This window comes from Gobius niger, assembly GCF_951799975.1.
Source record: "Gobius niger genome assembly, chromosome: 4".
Classification (NCBI taxonomy): domain Eukaryota; kingdom Metazoa; phylum Chordata; class Actinopteri; order Gobiiformes; family Gobiidae; genus Gobius; species Gobius niger.
The window spans coordinates 463,473-478,193 of record NC_136855.1 but is presented as its reverse complement, the minus strand read 5'-3'; the positions used below and the strand labels follow the sequence as shown (position 1 = coordinate 478,193).

The 14,721-nt window shown below is 48.5% G+C and overlaps 1 protein-coding gene across 1 annotated transcript in view; it reads left to right on the top strand.

Moving 5' to 3' along the window:
* Positions 1-12,148, top strand: part of LOC306962374 (glutamine synthetase-like) — a gene marked incomplete at both ends in the record, with an annotated part of 12,174 nt that extends 26 nt beyond the window's left edge. The window contains 9 exons of the mRNA XM_079555494.1: positions 1-39; positions 856-1,034; positions 4,923-5,144; positions 5,192-5,341; positions 5,459-5,563; positions 6,246-6,389; positions 11,058-11,182; positions 11,526-11,725; positions 11,794-12,148. The exon at positions 1-39 is cut by the window's left edge and continues 26 nt beyond it. Coding sequence (XP_079411620.1) covers positions 1-39; positions 856-1,034; positions 4,923-5,144; positions 5,192-5,341; positions 5,459-5,563; positions 6,246-6,389; positions 11,058-11,182; positions 11,526-11,725; positions 11,794-12,148 — 1,519 coding nt within the window. The remainder of the gene's footprint in view (positions 40-855; positions 1,035-4,922; positions 5,145-5,191; positions 5,342-5,458; positions 5,564-6,245; positions 6,390-11,057; positions 11,183-11,525; positions 11,726-11,793) is intronic.
* Between the last annotated feature and the right edge of the window lie 2,573 nt (positions 12,149-14,721).

Below are 14,721 nucleotides of genomic sequence, written 5' to 3'. Positions count from 1 at the left end.
GTGTCTGGACGTCGAGGAGCCGAGACAACGCAACAAGTGGCAAAAGTGGGCGTGGCGGAATAAGGTGAATACAGTTTATGCAACATGACATGTTATGCAATTTACCAGTTGATGCAAATAAAGCAATTTATGCAATTTGAACAGTTTATGCAATTTCTGCATTCGCTTCCCGCAATTCCGCAGTCAATCGCAATGGCGCAGCCATTGCATTTCTAGTTTTCAAACAGTCTTGTTCCCTGATGAGGCCGTGTGACCCTGGATGGCCAGATGGAGGGAGGAGGGCAGGGGGGACTAACTAGTCAGAATTGTTGTACATGTTTTAGTCGCTTGGACAGATATACTGAAGAATATTGTCCTCTCACTGTCCCAGACTGACTCCGCCCTCAGGGGTAAACGGCGCGTGTGGTTGGGCAGGTTCTGCTGTAGCCCCGCCCCCTCTCTGACACCTGTGCAGGTGACGCTCAGTCTGACAGACGGAGCTTCAGTCACAGGTCTCAGACGGCAGCCTCAGGTTCGTGTCCACAGAACTCTTTGATTCGTTTCATTTCATCACCTGCTTCATGATAAACGTTTGCAGATTCCACTTCAGCTTTACCCAAATCCAAGAGTTTCCCGCCTCATTTGAAAGCTAAAACTACAAAACTCATCACAGATTTTTCCTCTCGTTGTCGCCACTTTTTTCTTGTCCTTTGGTGATTGTTCCTTCGTCGCCTCATGTGTGGCTTTCGTCTTGTTGTTTCTCTTTGGGTAAAGCCGCGCTGAGCCTGACTCTTCTGTTTCTGAACCTCCTGACCTGCGTTTCTCTCACGTTCCTGTGTGAGCGGCTGATCTTGTGTCCTGGCGTCTGACCCTCAGGGTGGTGGACATGTCCTTCCTGCCGGACACCTTGTGCCTGCACAGATTGGCCCGGATGCCCTTCCTGGCCCTGCCCACGGCGCCGCGCTGCCAGGTCACCTACATCTGGATCAGCTCCTGTGGGAAGCTCCCCAAAGCCAAGACCCGCACCCTGGACTCGGAGCCGCAGAGCCTGGACGGTGAGCACGGGTTCCACTCTTTACTCCCAAACATCTGCAGCTCTTTCAGGAGTCCACCCAAACATCTGCAGCTCTTTCAGGAGTCCACCCAAACATCTGCAGCTTTTAGTGTTCAGGAGTCGACCCAAACATCTGCAGCTTTTAGTGTTCAGGAGTCGACCCAAACATCTGCAGCTTTTAGTTTTCAGGAGTCGACCCAAACATCTGCAGCTTTTAGTTTTCAGGAATTGACCCAAACATCTGCAGCTTTTAGTTTTCAGGAGTCGACCCAAACATCTGCAGCTTTTAGTTTTCAGGAGTCGACACAAACATCTGCAGCTTTTAGTTTTCAGGAGTCGACTCAAACATCTGCAGCTTTTAGTTTTCAGGAGTCGACCCAAACATCTGCAGCTTTTAGCTTTCAGGAGTCGACACAAACATCTGCAGCTTTTAGTTTTCAGGAGTCGACACAAACATCTGCAGCTTTTAGTTTTCAGGAGTCGACTCAAACATCTGCAGCTTTTAGTTTTCAGGAGTCGACCCAAACATCTGCAGCTTTTAGCTTTCAGGAGTCGACACAAACATCTGCAGCTTTTAGTTTTCAGGAGTCCACCCAAACATCTGCAGCTTTTAGTTTTCAGGAGTCGACCCAAACATCTGCAGCTTTTAGCTTTCAGGAGTCGACTCAAACATCTGCAGCTTTTAGTTTTCAGGAGTCCACCCAAACATCTGCAGCTTTTAGCTTTCAGGAGTCGACACAAACATCTGCAGCTTTTAGTTTTCAGGAGTCCACCCAAACATCTGCAGCTTTTAGCTTTCAGGAGTCGACACAAACATCTGCAGCTTTTAGTTTTCAGGAGTCCACCCAAACATCTGCAGCTTTTAGCTTTCAGGAGTCGACCCAAACATCTGCAGCTTTTAGCTTTCAGGAGTCGACACAAACATCTGCAGCTTTTAGCTTTCAGGAGTCGACCCAAACATCTGCAGCTTTTAGCTTTCAGGAGTCGACCCAAACATCTGCAGCTTTTAGCTTTCAGGAGTCGACACAAACATCTGCAGCTTTTAGCTTTCAGGAGTCGACCCAAACATCTGCAGCTTTTAGCTTTCAGGAGTCGACACAAACATCTGCAGCTTTTAGTTTTCAGGAGTCGACACAAACATCTGCAGCTTTTAGCTTTCAGGAGTCGACCCAAACATCTGCAGCTTTTAGCTTTCAGGAGTCGACACAAACATCTGCAGCTTTTAGCTTTCAGGAGTCGACCCAAACATCTGCAGCTTTTAGTTTTCAGGAGTCGACCCAAACATCTGCAGCTCTTTCAGGAGTCGACCCAAACATCTGCAGCTTTTAGTTTTCAGGAGTCGACACAAACATCTGCAGCTTTTAGTGTTCAGGAGTCGACCCAAACATCTGCAGCTTTTAGCCACAGTTTCCATTTTAGTCTCATTTTAGCCTCAGAAACAGGACTCTGATGCTCCTGACCAAACCCACGGCCTCCAGTCGGGCGAGTGTCCGACAGGTTTGAGGAGAGGGGGCGGCTGAAAGCAGACGCCAAAACCACCTGGAGGGAGCTGTAAATGAAGTCTCAAAGAGCCGTCATTCATTCATTTACAGAGACATCTGACAAAACCAGTTTAACTCCTTCACCCCCTTTAACCGAGCACGTACGACCTGTACGGAACGACCCAAACCCCACCCAAAACCTCCTTCAGGAGGTGTTCCAGGCATGTGCTATTGGGAGGAGGCCTCGTGGAAGGCCCAGGACACGCTGGTGGGACTATGTCTCTGAGCTGGCCTGGTGTCGCCTCGTGGTCCCCCCAAAAATACTGGAGGAGGGTGCGTAAAACTCCGCGGAGGCGCGGCTGAGGCGGAGGCGTGGCTGTGTGTCAGCCTCACTACAACAGCAGCGCCTTTATGAACCCGCCCAAAGTTTGATCCAGATGCAGTTTCTTTGCTCTGTCATAAAGAGGGAGGAGCCAGTGCCTCAGACTGACGGTGACTTCATTTCTAACAGGAGTTTTCCTCATTCTGATCTGAGGAGCGAGAGGAGGAGAGTCTGCGCCTCATCATCGCCTCCTCCTCTGCTGCTCACTTTGTTTCTGTCTCATCAAAGAATGTCCTGCGTGTAAATGATCTTTGCTTTAATGAGCTTAAACCAGCGCATTCACCTTTGTAGCTCCAGTGGTTTGACAGTGAGGGCGACCAGAGGGGGCGGGGCCAGAGAGGGCGACGCAGAGGGGGCGGGGTCAGAGAGGGCGACGCAGAGGGGGCGGGGCCAGAGCACAGAGTGTGATGTTCAGACTGAGCCAAAGCAAAACCCTCAGCTTTACACATTCTCACCCACAGCCTTGTTTTCAAAACAAAACGGACATTTTCATTTAATATGTTAGTGTTTATTTAGGAGAAGACATTCTTCTTGCCTCTCACTCAGGCAACACTGTTTGTAAAACCTGCTTCACAGTAATAATGGATGAAGTAGATGTTAAACTGATATTTTATGTTGTGATATTCATCATGTCAAAGTGGGGGGTACGTGACTCATGCACGGTTGCACCCGCTGCCCTCGGGTCGACTCAAGGGTGGAGGTTTGGTGGTGCTATGGGTGGGGACACTTTAGTGCCACATCTGAGTCAAGTCTTTGTGAAAGATACAATATCACAGCAGCACAATATCACTTTATTTTACAGTACCATGATACATTGTACCTACGTTAATTTAGTACAATGTAATGTGCTCTATAACACTGTGTAATGACCTGAACCTATGGGTTTGATACATCATGGAATAACTTGTATTAGTACTTTGTAGGTCCGTTATGTAACAGGACATGAGACCCTCAGGTTAGGGCTTAAGGTTAGAGTTATGTCTTAATACATTATGTTCCTCCAAAATACAAGTACATATTACTCCATTGTGTATCTAAGTTACTTCGCATTCTTACGGAGCACATTGCATTGTACTACATTTAGTTAGTACAATGTATCAAGGGTGCTGTAAAATAAAGAGTGACCGATCGCACAATGTGAATGAAGTTGGTGGAGACTTGGCCGTCCTGAAATATTGATGGGGACATGTCCCCATGGTCCCCATGCACACCTACACCCACGGGCAGACTGAGGTCTGTGAGGTCAGTCTGCACCATCTGCATGTCCGACCTAGCCTGGCTAACCCCAGACTAAAATCACATGTCATATTTAGTCTGGGGACTCCAATGTTCTGGTAGGAGAGGTGTGGTTTACGATCGTCCATAGTGCGTCTGCACGAGGCCACAGCCAATCGTATCATCGTATGAGATCACGTGTGACGTACCCGCTGTAAACTTTCGAGCTAAACTATTTAGAACTCGGCCTAAAGCTCGATCGAAAAATACCATCGCGTCTGCTGCTGTCATGTTGGATCCGTAAATAAACTTTTTTTAATCTGTAAATAAACTACAAGCTTCCGTATATCGAAGAGCTCGTCATCATCTTGCCGTCCCTCCTCGTTCTGTGATTGGTTCCCAAATCCATGCGAAAATGTGGGCCCTGGTCCCCAGGCTGCTGTGCAGTTCCACATGATTCAGGCGCACACAGTAGCATGACGTCAGCCAGGTTATGTCCGACCACCGTCCACTCACTCACACATTCACTCAGGCTCCTGGGCCCAAACGGGGCAACAAAAAGACAGTTTTGAATACAGGAAATGACATCTGAATCTTCCTGGGGGAGGACGCCCAGAGCCCCCGCTTTAAAGAATTATCCGGACCTCACTGTTTTTTAATCCTGGCTGTGGCCCTGTGTACGGGTCACTTTTGTCTTTTTTATTCCCTAACATGAAAACTAAGATGTTAAAGGAAACGAGCTGCACATGGGGCACAGGAGCTGCAGGGGGACAGGCTCCTGACCACACATTGTCTTCATGTTGTGTCCCAGATGAGACTCGCCTTCATGAGTACATGTTGTTATTCCCCGTGTCCCTGTGTCCCCGTCCTCCCGTGTCTCCATGCTCCCGTGTTCACATGTCCCCATGCTCCCGCGTGACCGTCCTCCAGTGTGACCATGTCCCCGTGTCCCTGTCATCCCGTGTCCCTGTGTCCCCGTGTCCCCGTCCTCCCGTGTCCCCGTCCTCCCGTGTTCACATGTCCCTGTGCTCCCGTATGACCGTCCTCCGGTGTGACCGTGTTCCCGTGTCCTCGTTGCAGACGTCCCGCGGTGGAACGCCACCCACAGCCCGACTGGCAGGAATGAGGAGATCACGCTGGTGCCGGTGCGGATGTTCCGGGACCCGTTCACTCTGGACCCCAACAAACTGGTGCTGTGCCACGCCCTGGAGCTGAACGGGACCCCGGCACGTGAGTCCCCCCACACCTCCTGTACCAGGTCACCTCCCCACATGTGAGTCCCCCCCCACACCTCCTGTACCAGGTCACCTCCCCACATGTGAGCCCCCCCCACACCTCCTGTACCAGGTCACATCCTGTACCAGGTCACATCCCCACATGTGAGCCCCCCCCACACCTCCTGTACCAGGACACCTCCTGTACCAGGTCACCTCCTGTACCAGGTCACCTCCTGTACCAGGTCACCTCCTGTACCAGGTCACCTCCTGTACCAGGTCACCTCCCGACAGTCTCCGTCTGCCGGAGACTCAAACTTATTTCTACACAAGGCAAGCACAATAAAACAATGACCCACTGTCAGCGACAGATCTGAGGATCGTCTGCGACTCAGTGGAAGCATGAACACATTTAACAAGAGGGGCCCCAGACCCCTGGGGAACCCCACAGGTCAGTGCTAAGAGGGGCCCCAGAATCGACCCCTGGGGAACCCCACAGGTCAGTGCTATTTGGTCTGTGACGGTTTCCCATGGTGATGCAGTGAGTCCGGTCCTCAAGGTGGGATCTGAACCCCTGGAGACCACACATCTATGGGACGGAGACACAGTTTTCCTGGTTTCAGTCTCACTTAGTGTGATCCGAGTCCTCCTGACGGTTCTTAGGAGGTTCTTACAGAGGAATGTTTTCAAATGTAGTAAATGCTGAAAACCTTCCTAAGAACACACGTGTGCGTGTCTCACTCGTGTACAAATGAAGCTGACAGTTTGAGTCATTGTTTATTCTGCTTTGAAGCTGTTTAAAGAACAAACGTAGATCCAAAATGAACCTGTCCTAACACACACACTGGGGGCTGTTCATGTGTCCTTGGGCAAGACACTCCAGGAGAACACAGCCCTGGAGGTAAATGCTCTGTGTGCAGCGGGTCACCGGAGGGCGGAGTGCGTGGAGGTCATGGAGGCGGTGACGGAGCAGAAGCCGTGGTTCGGGTTCGAGCAGGAGTTCGTGCTGATGGGTCTGGACGGACGGCCCTTTGGATGGAGCGCAGACTTCACCCCCAAGCTCGGTATGTCCCGGGACACTGCTGGTCTGCTGAGCCTCCAGCTAAGGTGCGTTTGATGGGTGTGAGTCAGCCCTGTGGGGGACGACACGTGAAGGAACGGTTCTCCACTAAGATGTGGTCCTGGATCTCAAAGGGATGGTCGGGTCTCTTGGTCGGGTCTCGCTCTCTTTCTCCTGGTGGTCTCGAGCTCAAAGCCGTGGTCCTGGATCTCAAAGGGATGGTCGGGTCTCTTGGTCAGGTCTCGCTCTCTTTCTCCTGGTGGTCTCGAGCTGTTGCCGTGGTCCTGGATCTCAAAGGGATGGTCGGGTCTCTTGGTCGTGTCTCGCTCTCTTTCTCCTGGTGGTCTCGAGCTGTTGCCGTGGTCCTGGATCTCAAAGGGATGGTCGGGTCTCTTGGTCGTGTCTCGCTCTCTTTCTCCTGGTGGTCTCGAGCTGTTGCCGTGGTCCTGGATCTCAAAGGGATGGTCGGGTCTCTTGGTCAGGTCTCGCTCTCTTTCTCCTGGTGGTCTCGAGCTGTTGCCGTGGAGTTGGAGCTCTGTGGCCCCGGCTCAGCTGCACCTCAGCTGGTAGTTTAAGGCTCAAGGTTGACTCAAAGATTCAGTACAATCATCACAAATGTTGTGCTAGCAAAAGCATGCTAACATTAGCATGCTTTTGCTAGCATTAGCATTCATATTCATTGAGGTTTAGTGAAAAATGAAATGTTTTTAATTCAGAAAATGCCTCATTACGTTAGCATGTACCACAGCGCTGTCCACCTGTCAGACGTAAACTCACCGTGTAAAACAGTGCCCTCTGGTGGGGGCCCTTTATACTTATGCAGTATATGTATATGTATATACAGTATATGTATATACAGTATATGTATATGTATATACAGTATATGTATATACAGTATATGTATATACAGTATATGTATATGTATATACAGTATATGGTCATGTCATACGAGCCCCACCGCTGTGTGCGGGTCAGTGAGAGCTTTCCAAAAATGTACATTATGTTGTCGACGCTCTTTGAGCAGGAATTCAGGTTTGGTGAAAAGTTCATTTAAATGTGTGTTTTATATGAATATATATATATATATATAAAAAAAAAAAAAAAAAAACTCTTCCTCACCCTCCGCGGGCGGTCTCTTTTTTCCTCCTGCTCGGGTCCTCTACCGTCGGCCTGGGAGCTTGAGGGTTCTGCGCAGTATCTTTGCTGTTCCTAGAACTGCACTTTTCTGGACCGAGATGTCTGATGTATTTCCTGGGATCTGCTGGAGCCACTCCTCCAGTTTGGGGGTCACTGCCCCGAGTGCCCCAACGACCACGGGCACCACTGATGCCTTCACCCTCCAGGTTTTCTCCAGCTCTTCTCTGAGCCCCTGGTATTTCTCTAGTTTCTCATGTTCCTTTTTCCTGATGTTGAAATCGCTTGGTATTGCTATGTCGACCACAATGGCTTTCCTCTGCTCTTTGTCCACCACCACAATGTCCGGTTGGTTCCCAATTACCATTTTGTCCGTCTGTATCTGGAAGTCCCACAGGATCTTGGCTCGGTCATTCTCGACCACCTTTGGAGGTGTTTCCCACTTTGACCTTGGGGTTTCCAGCCCATACTCTGCACAGATGTTCCTGTACACTATACCAGCCACTTGGTTATGGCGCTCCATGTAAGCTTTCCCTGCAGCATCTTACACCTGCAGTTATGTGCTGGATTGTCTCATTGGCCTCTTTGCACAGTCTACACCTGGGGTCTTGTCTGGTGTGGTAGATCTGGGCCTCTATTGCTCTGGTGCTCAAGGCCTGCTCCTGTGCAGCCATGATGAGTGCCTCTGTGCTGTCCTTTAGTCCGGCTCTGTCTAGCCATTGGTAGGATTTCTGTATATCAGCCACTTCAGTTATGTTTCGGTGGTACATGCCGTGTAGGGGCTTGTCCTCCCATGACGGGACCTCCAGCACCTCATCTTCTGTTCCCCATTGTCTGAGACATTCACTGAGCACGTCATCTGTCGGAGCCTTGTCCTTGATGTACTTATGGATCTTGGATGTTTCATCCTGGATAGTGGCTCTCACACTCACTAGTCCTCGGCCTCCTTCCTTACGGCGAGCGTACAGTCTCAGGGTGCTGGATTTGGGGTGGAACCCTCCGTGCATGGTTAGGAGCTTTCGCGTCTTAACATCTGTGGTCTGTATCTCATCCTTTGGCAGCTTATTATTCCTGCAGGGCATCTGATTACTGGTAGGGCGTAGCTGTTTATTGCCCGGGACTTGTTCTTGCCATTGAGCTGCTTCTTAGGACCTGCCTTACTCGTTGGAGGTATTTGGCCGTAGCCGCTTTCCTTGTCACCTCTTCGAGGTTGCCATTTGCTTGTGGGATTCCGAGGTACTTGTAACTGTCCTCAATGTCTGCTATTGTTCCTTCTGGGAGTGAGACCCCTTCTGTGTGGACTACCTTCCCTCTCTTAGTCACCATCCGACCACACTTCTCTAGTCCGAATGACATCCCAATGTCTGCACTGTATATCCGGGTGGTATGGATCAGTGAGTCGATGTCTCGCTCATTCTTAGCGTACAGCTTGATGTCATCCATGTAGAGGAGGTGACTGATGGTGGCCCCGTTCCTGAGTCGGTATCCATAGCCAGTCTTGTTGATTATTTGGCTGAGGGGGTTCAGACCTATGCAGAACAGCAGTGGGGACAGGCCGTCTCCTTGGAATATGCCACATTTGATGGAGACTTGTGCAAGTGGCTTGCCATTGGCTTCAAGGGTGGTTTTCCACAACCTCATCGAGTTTGCAATATATATATATATATATATATATATATATATATATATATATATATATATATATATATATATATATATATATATATATATATAGCAATACCAAGCGACTTCAACATCAGGAAAAAGGAACAGGAGAAACTAGAGAAACACCAGGGGCTCAGAGAAGAGCTGGAGCTGGAGAAAACCTGGAGGGTGAAGCATCAGTGGTGCCCGTGGTCGTTGGGGCACTCGGGGCAGTGACCCCCAAACTGGAGGAGCGGCTCCAGCAGATCCCAGGAAATACATCAGACATCTCGGTCCAGAAAAGTGCAGTTCTAGGAACAGCAAAGATACTGCGCAGAACCCTCAAGCTCCCAGGCCGACGGTAGAGGACCCGAGCAGGAGGAAAAAGAGAGACCGCCCGCGGAGGGTGAGGAAGAGTTAGTTTTTTTTTTTATATATATATATTTATATATATATATATATATATATATTTATATATATTTATATATTATATATATACGGTGATTCGGTGCAGCCATTCGTCATGTGACGACAAACAAAACATGTAATTGTGGCCACGCCCCCTGACAAACCGGAAGTCAGCATTTCCGCTGACATCGCATTTTTACGAACTCCTCCTAGGGCGTTTCACCGAATGAGCTCAAAATGGCTCCAGCTCATCTACAGATGTGGGGCATCAAAAGTTATAAAGGTCAATAATAATAATAATAATAAATCAAAAGTTCCCCAAATCTTTTTGCTCTGTTTTACACTTTGTTTCTTTACGAAGAATGTTGTGATTTATTGCAAACTACAAATCGCTCGCATTCGCACAAACAAACTCCGATTAAAAATGGAAATATACATTTTATTGACCTTTCACCCCTGGACACAACACATTTGAAAAAGTGACATTGAGCACGATAGCGCCCCCTCCAGGTGCAGAAGAAGAAATGCATTATGGGTCGACAAATTAGTTTCTCGGAAATGGATGAAATTCGGTACATAAAGAGTTGATGGCGTCCCGATCCAAAAAGCCAATGGGAGTCATATCGTATTTTGCACGGTGTTGCCAAGGGGACGACCAGGGCCCCCCATGTTATTCTAATGGGACAGACACATAAACCTCACATTATACACAATTATAGTGCGTTAGCGCCCCCTGTCAGGAGCCTGTGGACAGTGGCCATGGAAGTAGTAGTTGCTGCTTGTGAAATAAAAAAGATTTTAGGCGCGTTAGCGCCCCCTGCAGGTAGGAGCTATTATTCACATGGAGACTATAGCGTAGTTTTGATGTTTATTCACAAAGATGAATGGCACATCACCAGAGTAATAACATGTAGGTAGAGCCAGATTTTCTTTATTGATGTCAGTATCTGCAGGAGTCTCACATTAAAGTGACAGTTTCCACTGTCCTCCTCAGGAGTCTCACATTAAAGTGACAGTTTCCACTGTCCTCCTCAGGAGTCTCACATTAAAGTGACAGTTTCCACTGTCCTCCTCAGGAGTCTCACATTAAAGTGACAGTTTTCACTGTCCTCCTCAGGAGTCTCACATTAAAGTGACAGTTTCCACTGTCCTCCTCAGGAGTCTCACATTAAAGTGACAGTTTCCACTGTCCTCCTCAGGAGTCTCACATTAAAGTGACAGTTTCCACTGTCCTCCTCAGGAGTCTCACATTAAAGTGACAGTTTTCACTGTCCTCCTCAGGAGTCTCACATTAAAGTGACAGTTTCCACTGTCCTCCTCAGGAGTCTCACATTAAAGTGACAGTTTCCACTGTCCTCCTCAGGAGTCTCACATTAAAGTGACAGTTTTCACTGTCCTCCTCAGGAGTCTCACATTAAAGTGACAGTTTTCGCTGTCCTCCTCAGGAGTCTCACATTAAAGTGACAGTTTTCACTGTCCTCCTCAGGAGTGTCGGCGAAGGTCGGGCTGGACAAAGTCTGGGGTCGAGACGTGAGCCTCAGTCACTACAAGGCCTGTCTGTACGCGGGCGTCAAGATCAGCGGGACCGCCGGCGAGGTCATCCCCGCCCAGGTGAGGCCACACCCACTTAGAGGTCTGTGAGGACACACCCACATAAGCAAGACCACACCCACTCCAACCACACCCACTCAGGTGAGACCATAGAAACCACAGACATGTTGTCAGTGGCGTGTGGCCGCCATCTTGGACCATACATGTTACTATGGCCAGTCTAATGTAATGGCTTTGGCTTAATGACGGTCCATCCCATAATAACAACACATGCACACAACGCCAGTTTAAAGAATAATCCTCCTAAAGAGAGAGTTTTGTTTGTACAGTTTAGAGTCAGACTCAGGAGGAAACTGGACCCAGTGGGTGAGGCCCCAGAGCAAAGGTTCCTCTCTCTGTGCAGTGGGAGTTCCAGGTGGGCCCGTGTGGAGGCTTGGAGCTGGGGGACCACGTCTGGACCGCGCGGTACCTCCTCTACAGAGTCTGCGAGGACTTCGGAGTCGTGCCCTCGTTCCACCCCAAACCCATCGAGCACCCGCGCTGGGCCTCAGGAGGACACATGAACTTCAGCACGGAGGACATGAGGAGCCCGGGCGGCCTCACGTGAGTCCGGGTTTGGACCTGCTTCTCCAGACGCTCTGGTCGTCCTGATGCTGATGTTTTTCTCACAGACACATCCACGCCGCCATCCAGCGTCTGTCCGGGCGCCATGACGAGCACATGGCGGTGTACGGAGGAAACAACCAGCTGCGTCTGAACGCCGTGGGGCTGAACTCCGCCTACAGCCACTTCTCCTGGGGCACGGCGTCACGCCGCGGCAGCGTGCGCGTCCCGGGACACGTGCACAGCGAGGGGCGGGGCTACCTGGAGGACCGCCGCCCGTCCTCCGACTGCGACCCCTACCTGGTCTGCAAGGCCCTGGTGGAGACCTGTCTGCTGCCCCCTGGAGGGGACGAGCAGAGCTACAGCGGCAAAGCAAACGGCTTCATGGAGAACGGCCCGACTGCAGCCGCCATCCAGGGCTAAAACATGCTCAATAGGAAACAGCAGGAAGAATCCAGACATAAAACATGCTCAATAGGAAACAGCAGGAAGACACGCACATAAAACATGCTCAATAGCTCCGGAAACAGCAGGAAGACACGCACATAAAACATGCACAATAGGAAACAGCAGGAAGAATACAGACATAAAACATGCACAATAGGAAACAGCAGGAAGAATCCAGACATAAAACATGCTCAATAGGAAACAGCAGGAAGAATCCAGACATAAAACATGCTCAATAGCTCCGGAAACAGCAGAAAGACACGCACATAAAACATGCTCAATAGGAAACAACAGGAAGAATCCAGACATAAAACATGCACAATAGGAAACAGCAGGAAGACACGCACATAAAACATGCTCAATAGGAAACAGCAGGAAGACACGCACATAAAACATGCTCAATAGCTCCGGAAACAGCAGGAAGAAACTCACATAAAACATGCACAATAGGAAACAGCAGAAAGACACGCACATAAAACATGCACAATAGGAAACAGCAGAAAGACACGCACATAAAACATGCTCAATAGCTCCGGAAACAGCAGAAAGACACGCACATAAAACATGCTCAATAGGAAACAACAGGAAGAATCCAGACATAAAACATGCACAATAGGAAACAGCAGGAAGACACGCACATAAAACATGCTCAATAGGAAACAGCAGAAAGACACGCACATAAAACATGCACAATAGGAAACAGCAGAAAGACACGCACATAAAACATGCACAATAGGAAACAGCAGAAAGACACGCACATAAAACATGCTCAATAGCTCCGGAAACAGCAGAAAGACACGCACATAAAACATGCTCAATAGGAAACAGCAGGAAGACACGCACATAAAACATGCACAATAGGAAACAACAGGAAGAATCCAGACATAAAACATGCACAATAGGAAACAGCAGGAAGACACGCACATAAAACATGCTCAATAGGAAACAGCAGGAAGACACGCACATAAAACATGCACAATAGGAAACAGCAGGAAGACACGCACATAAAACATGCTCAATAGGAAACAGCAGGAAGACACGCACATAAAACATGCTCAATAGGAAACAGCAGGAAGACACGCACATAAAACATGCTCAATAGGAAACAGCAGGAAGAATCCAGACATAAAACATGCTCAATAGGAAACAACAGGAAGACACGCACATAAAACATGCTCAATAGGAAACAACAGGAAGACACGCACATAAAACATGCACAATAGGAAACAGCAGGAAGACACGCACATAAAACATGCTCAATAGGAAACAGCAGGAAGACACGCACATAAAACATGCTCAATAGGAAACAGCAGGAAGACACGCACATAAAACATGCTCAATAGGAAACAGCAGGAAGACACACACATAAAACATGCTCAATAGGAAACAGCAGGAAGACACGCACATAAAACATGCTCAATAGCTCCGGAAACAACAGGAAGACACACACATAAAACATGCTCAATAGCTCCGGAAACAGCAGGAAGACACGCACATAAAACATGCTCAATAGGAAACAGCAGGAAGACACGCACATAAAACATGCTCAATAGCTCCGGAAACAACAGGAAGACACGCACATAAAACATGCTCAATAGGAAACAACAGGAAGACACACACATAAAACATGCTCAATAGGAAACAGCAGGAAGAAACTCACATAAAACATGCTCAATAGCTCCGGAAACAGCAGAAAGACACGCACATAAAACATGCACAATAGCTCCAGAAACAGCAGGAAGACACACACATAAAACATGCACAATAGGAAACAGCAGGAAGACACGCACATAAAACATGCTCAATAGGAAACAGCAGGAAGACATGCACATAAAACATGCTCAATAGCTCCAGAAACAGCAGGAAGACACGCACATAAAACATGCACAATAGGAAACAGCAGGAAGACACGCACATAAAACATGCTCAATAGGAAACAGCAGGAAGACACGCACATAAAACATGCTCAATAGGAAACAGCAGGAAGACATGCACATAAAACATGCTCAATAGCTCCAGAAACAGCAGGAAGACACGCACATAAAACATGCTCAATAGGAAACAGCAGGAAGACATGCACATAAAACATGCTCAATAGCTCCAGAAACAGCAGGAAGACACGCACATAAAACATGCTCAATAGCTCTGGAAACAGCAGGAAGACACGCACATAAAACATGCTCAATAGCTCCAGAAACAGCAGGAAGACACGCACATAAAACATGCACAATAGCTCCAGAAACAGCAGGAAGACACGCACATAAAACATGCACAATAGGAAACAGCAGGAAGAATCCAGACATAAAACATGCACAATAGGAAACCGCAGGAAGACACGCACATAAAACATGCTCAATAGGAAACAGCAGGAAGAATCCAGACATAAAACATGCACAATAGGAAACAGCAGGAAGAATCCAGACATAAAACATGCTCAATAGCTTCAGAAACAGCAGGAAGACACGCACATAAAACATGCTCAATAGGAAACAGCAGGAAGACACGCACATAAAACATGCTCAATAGATGGATAGATTTGACACAGTGGA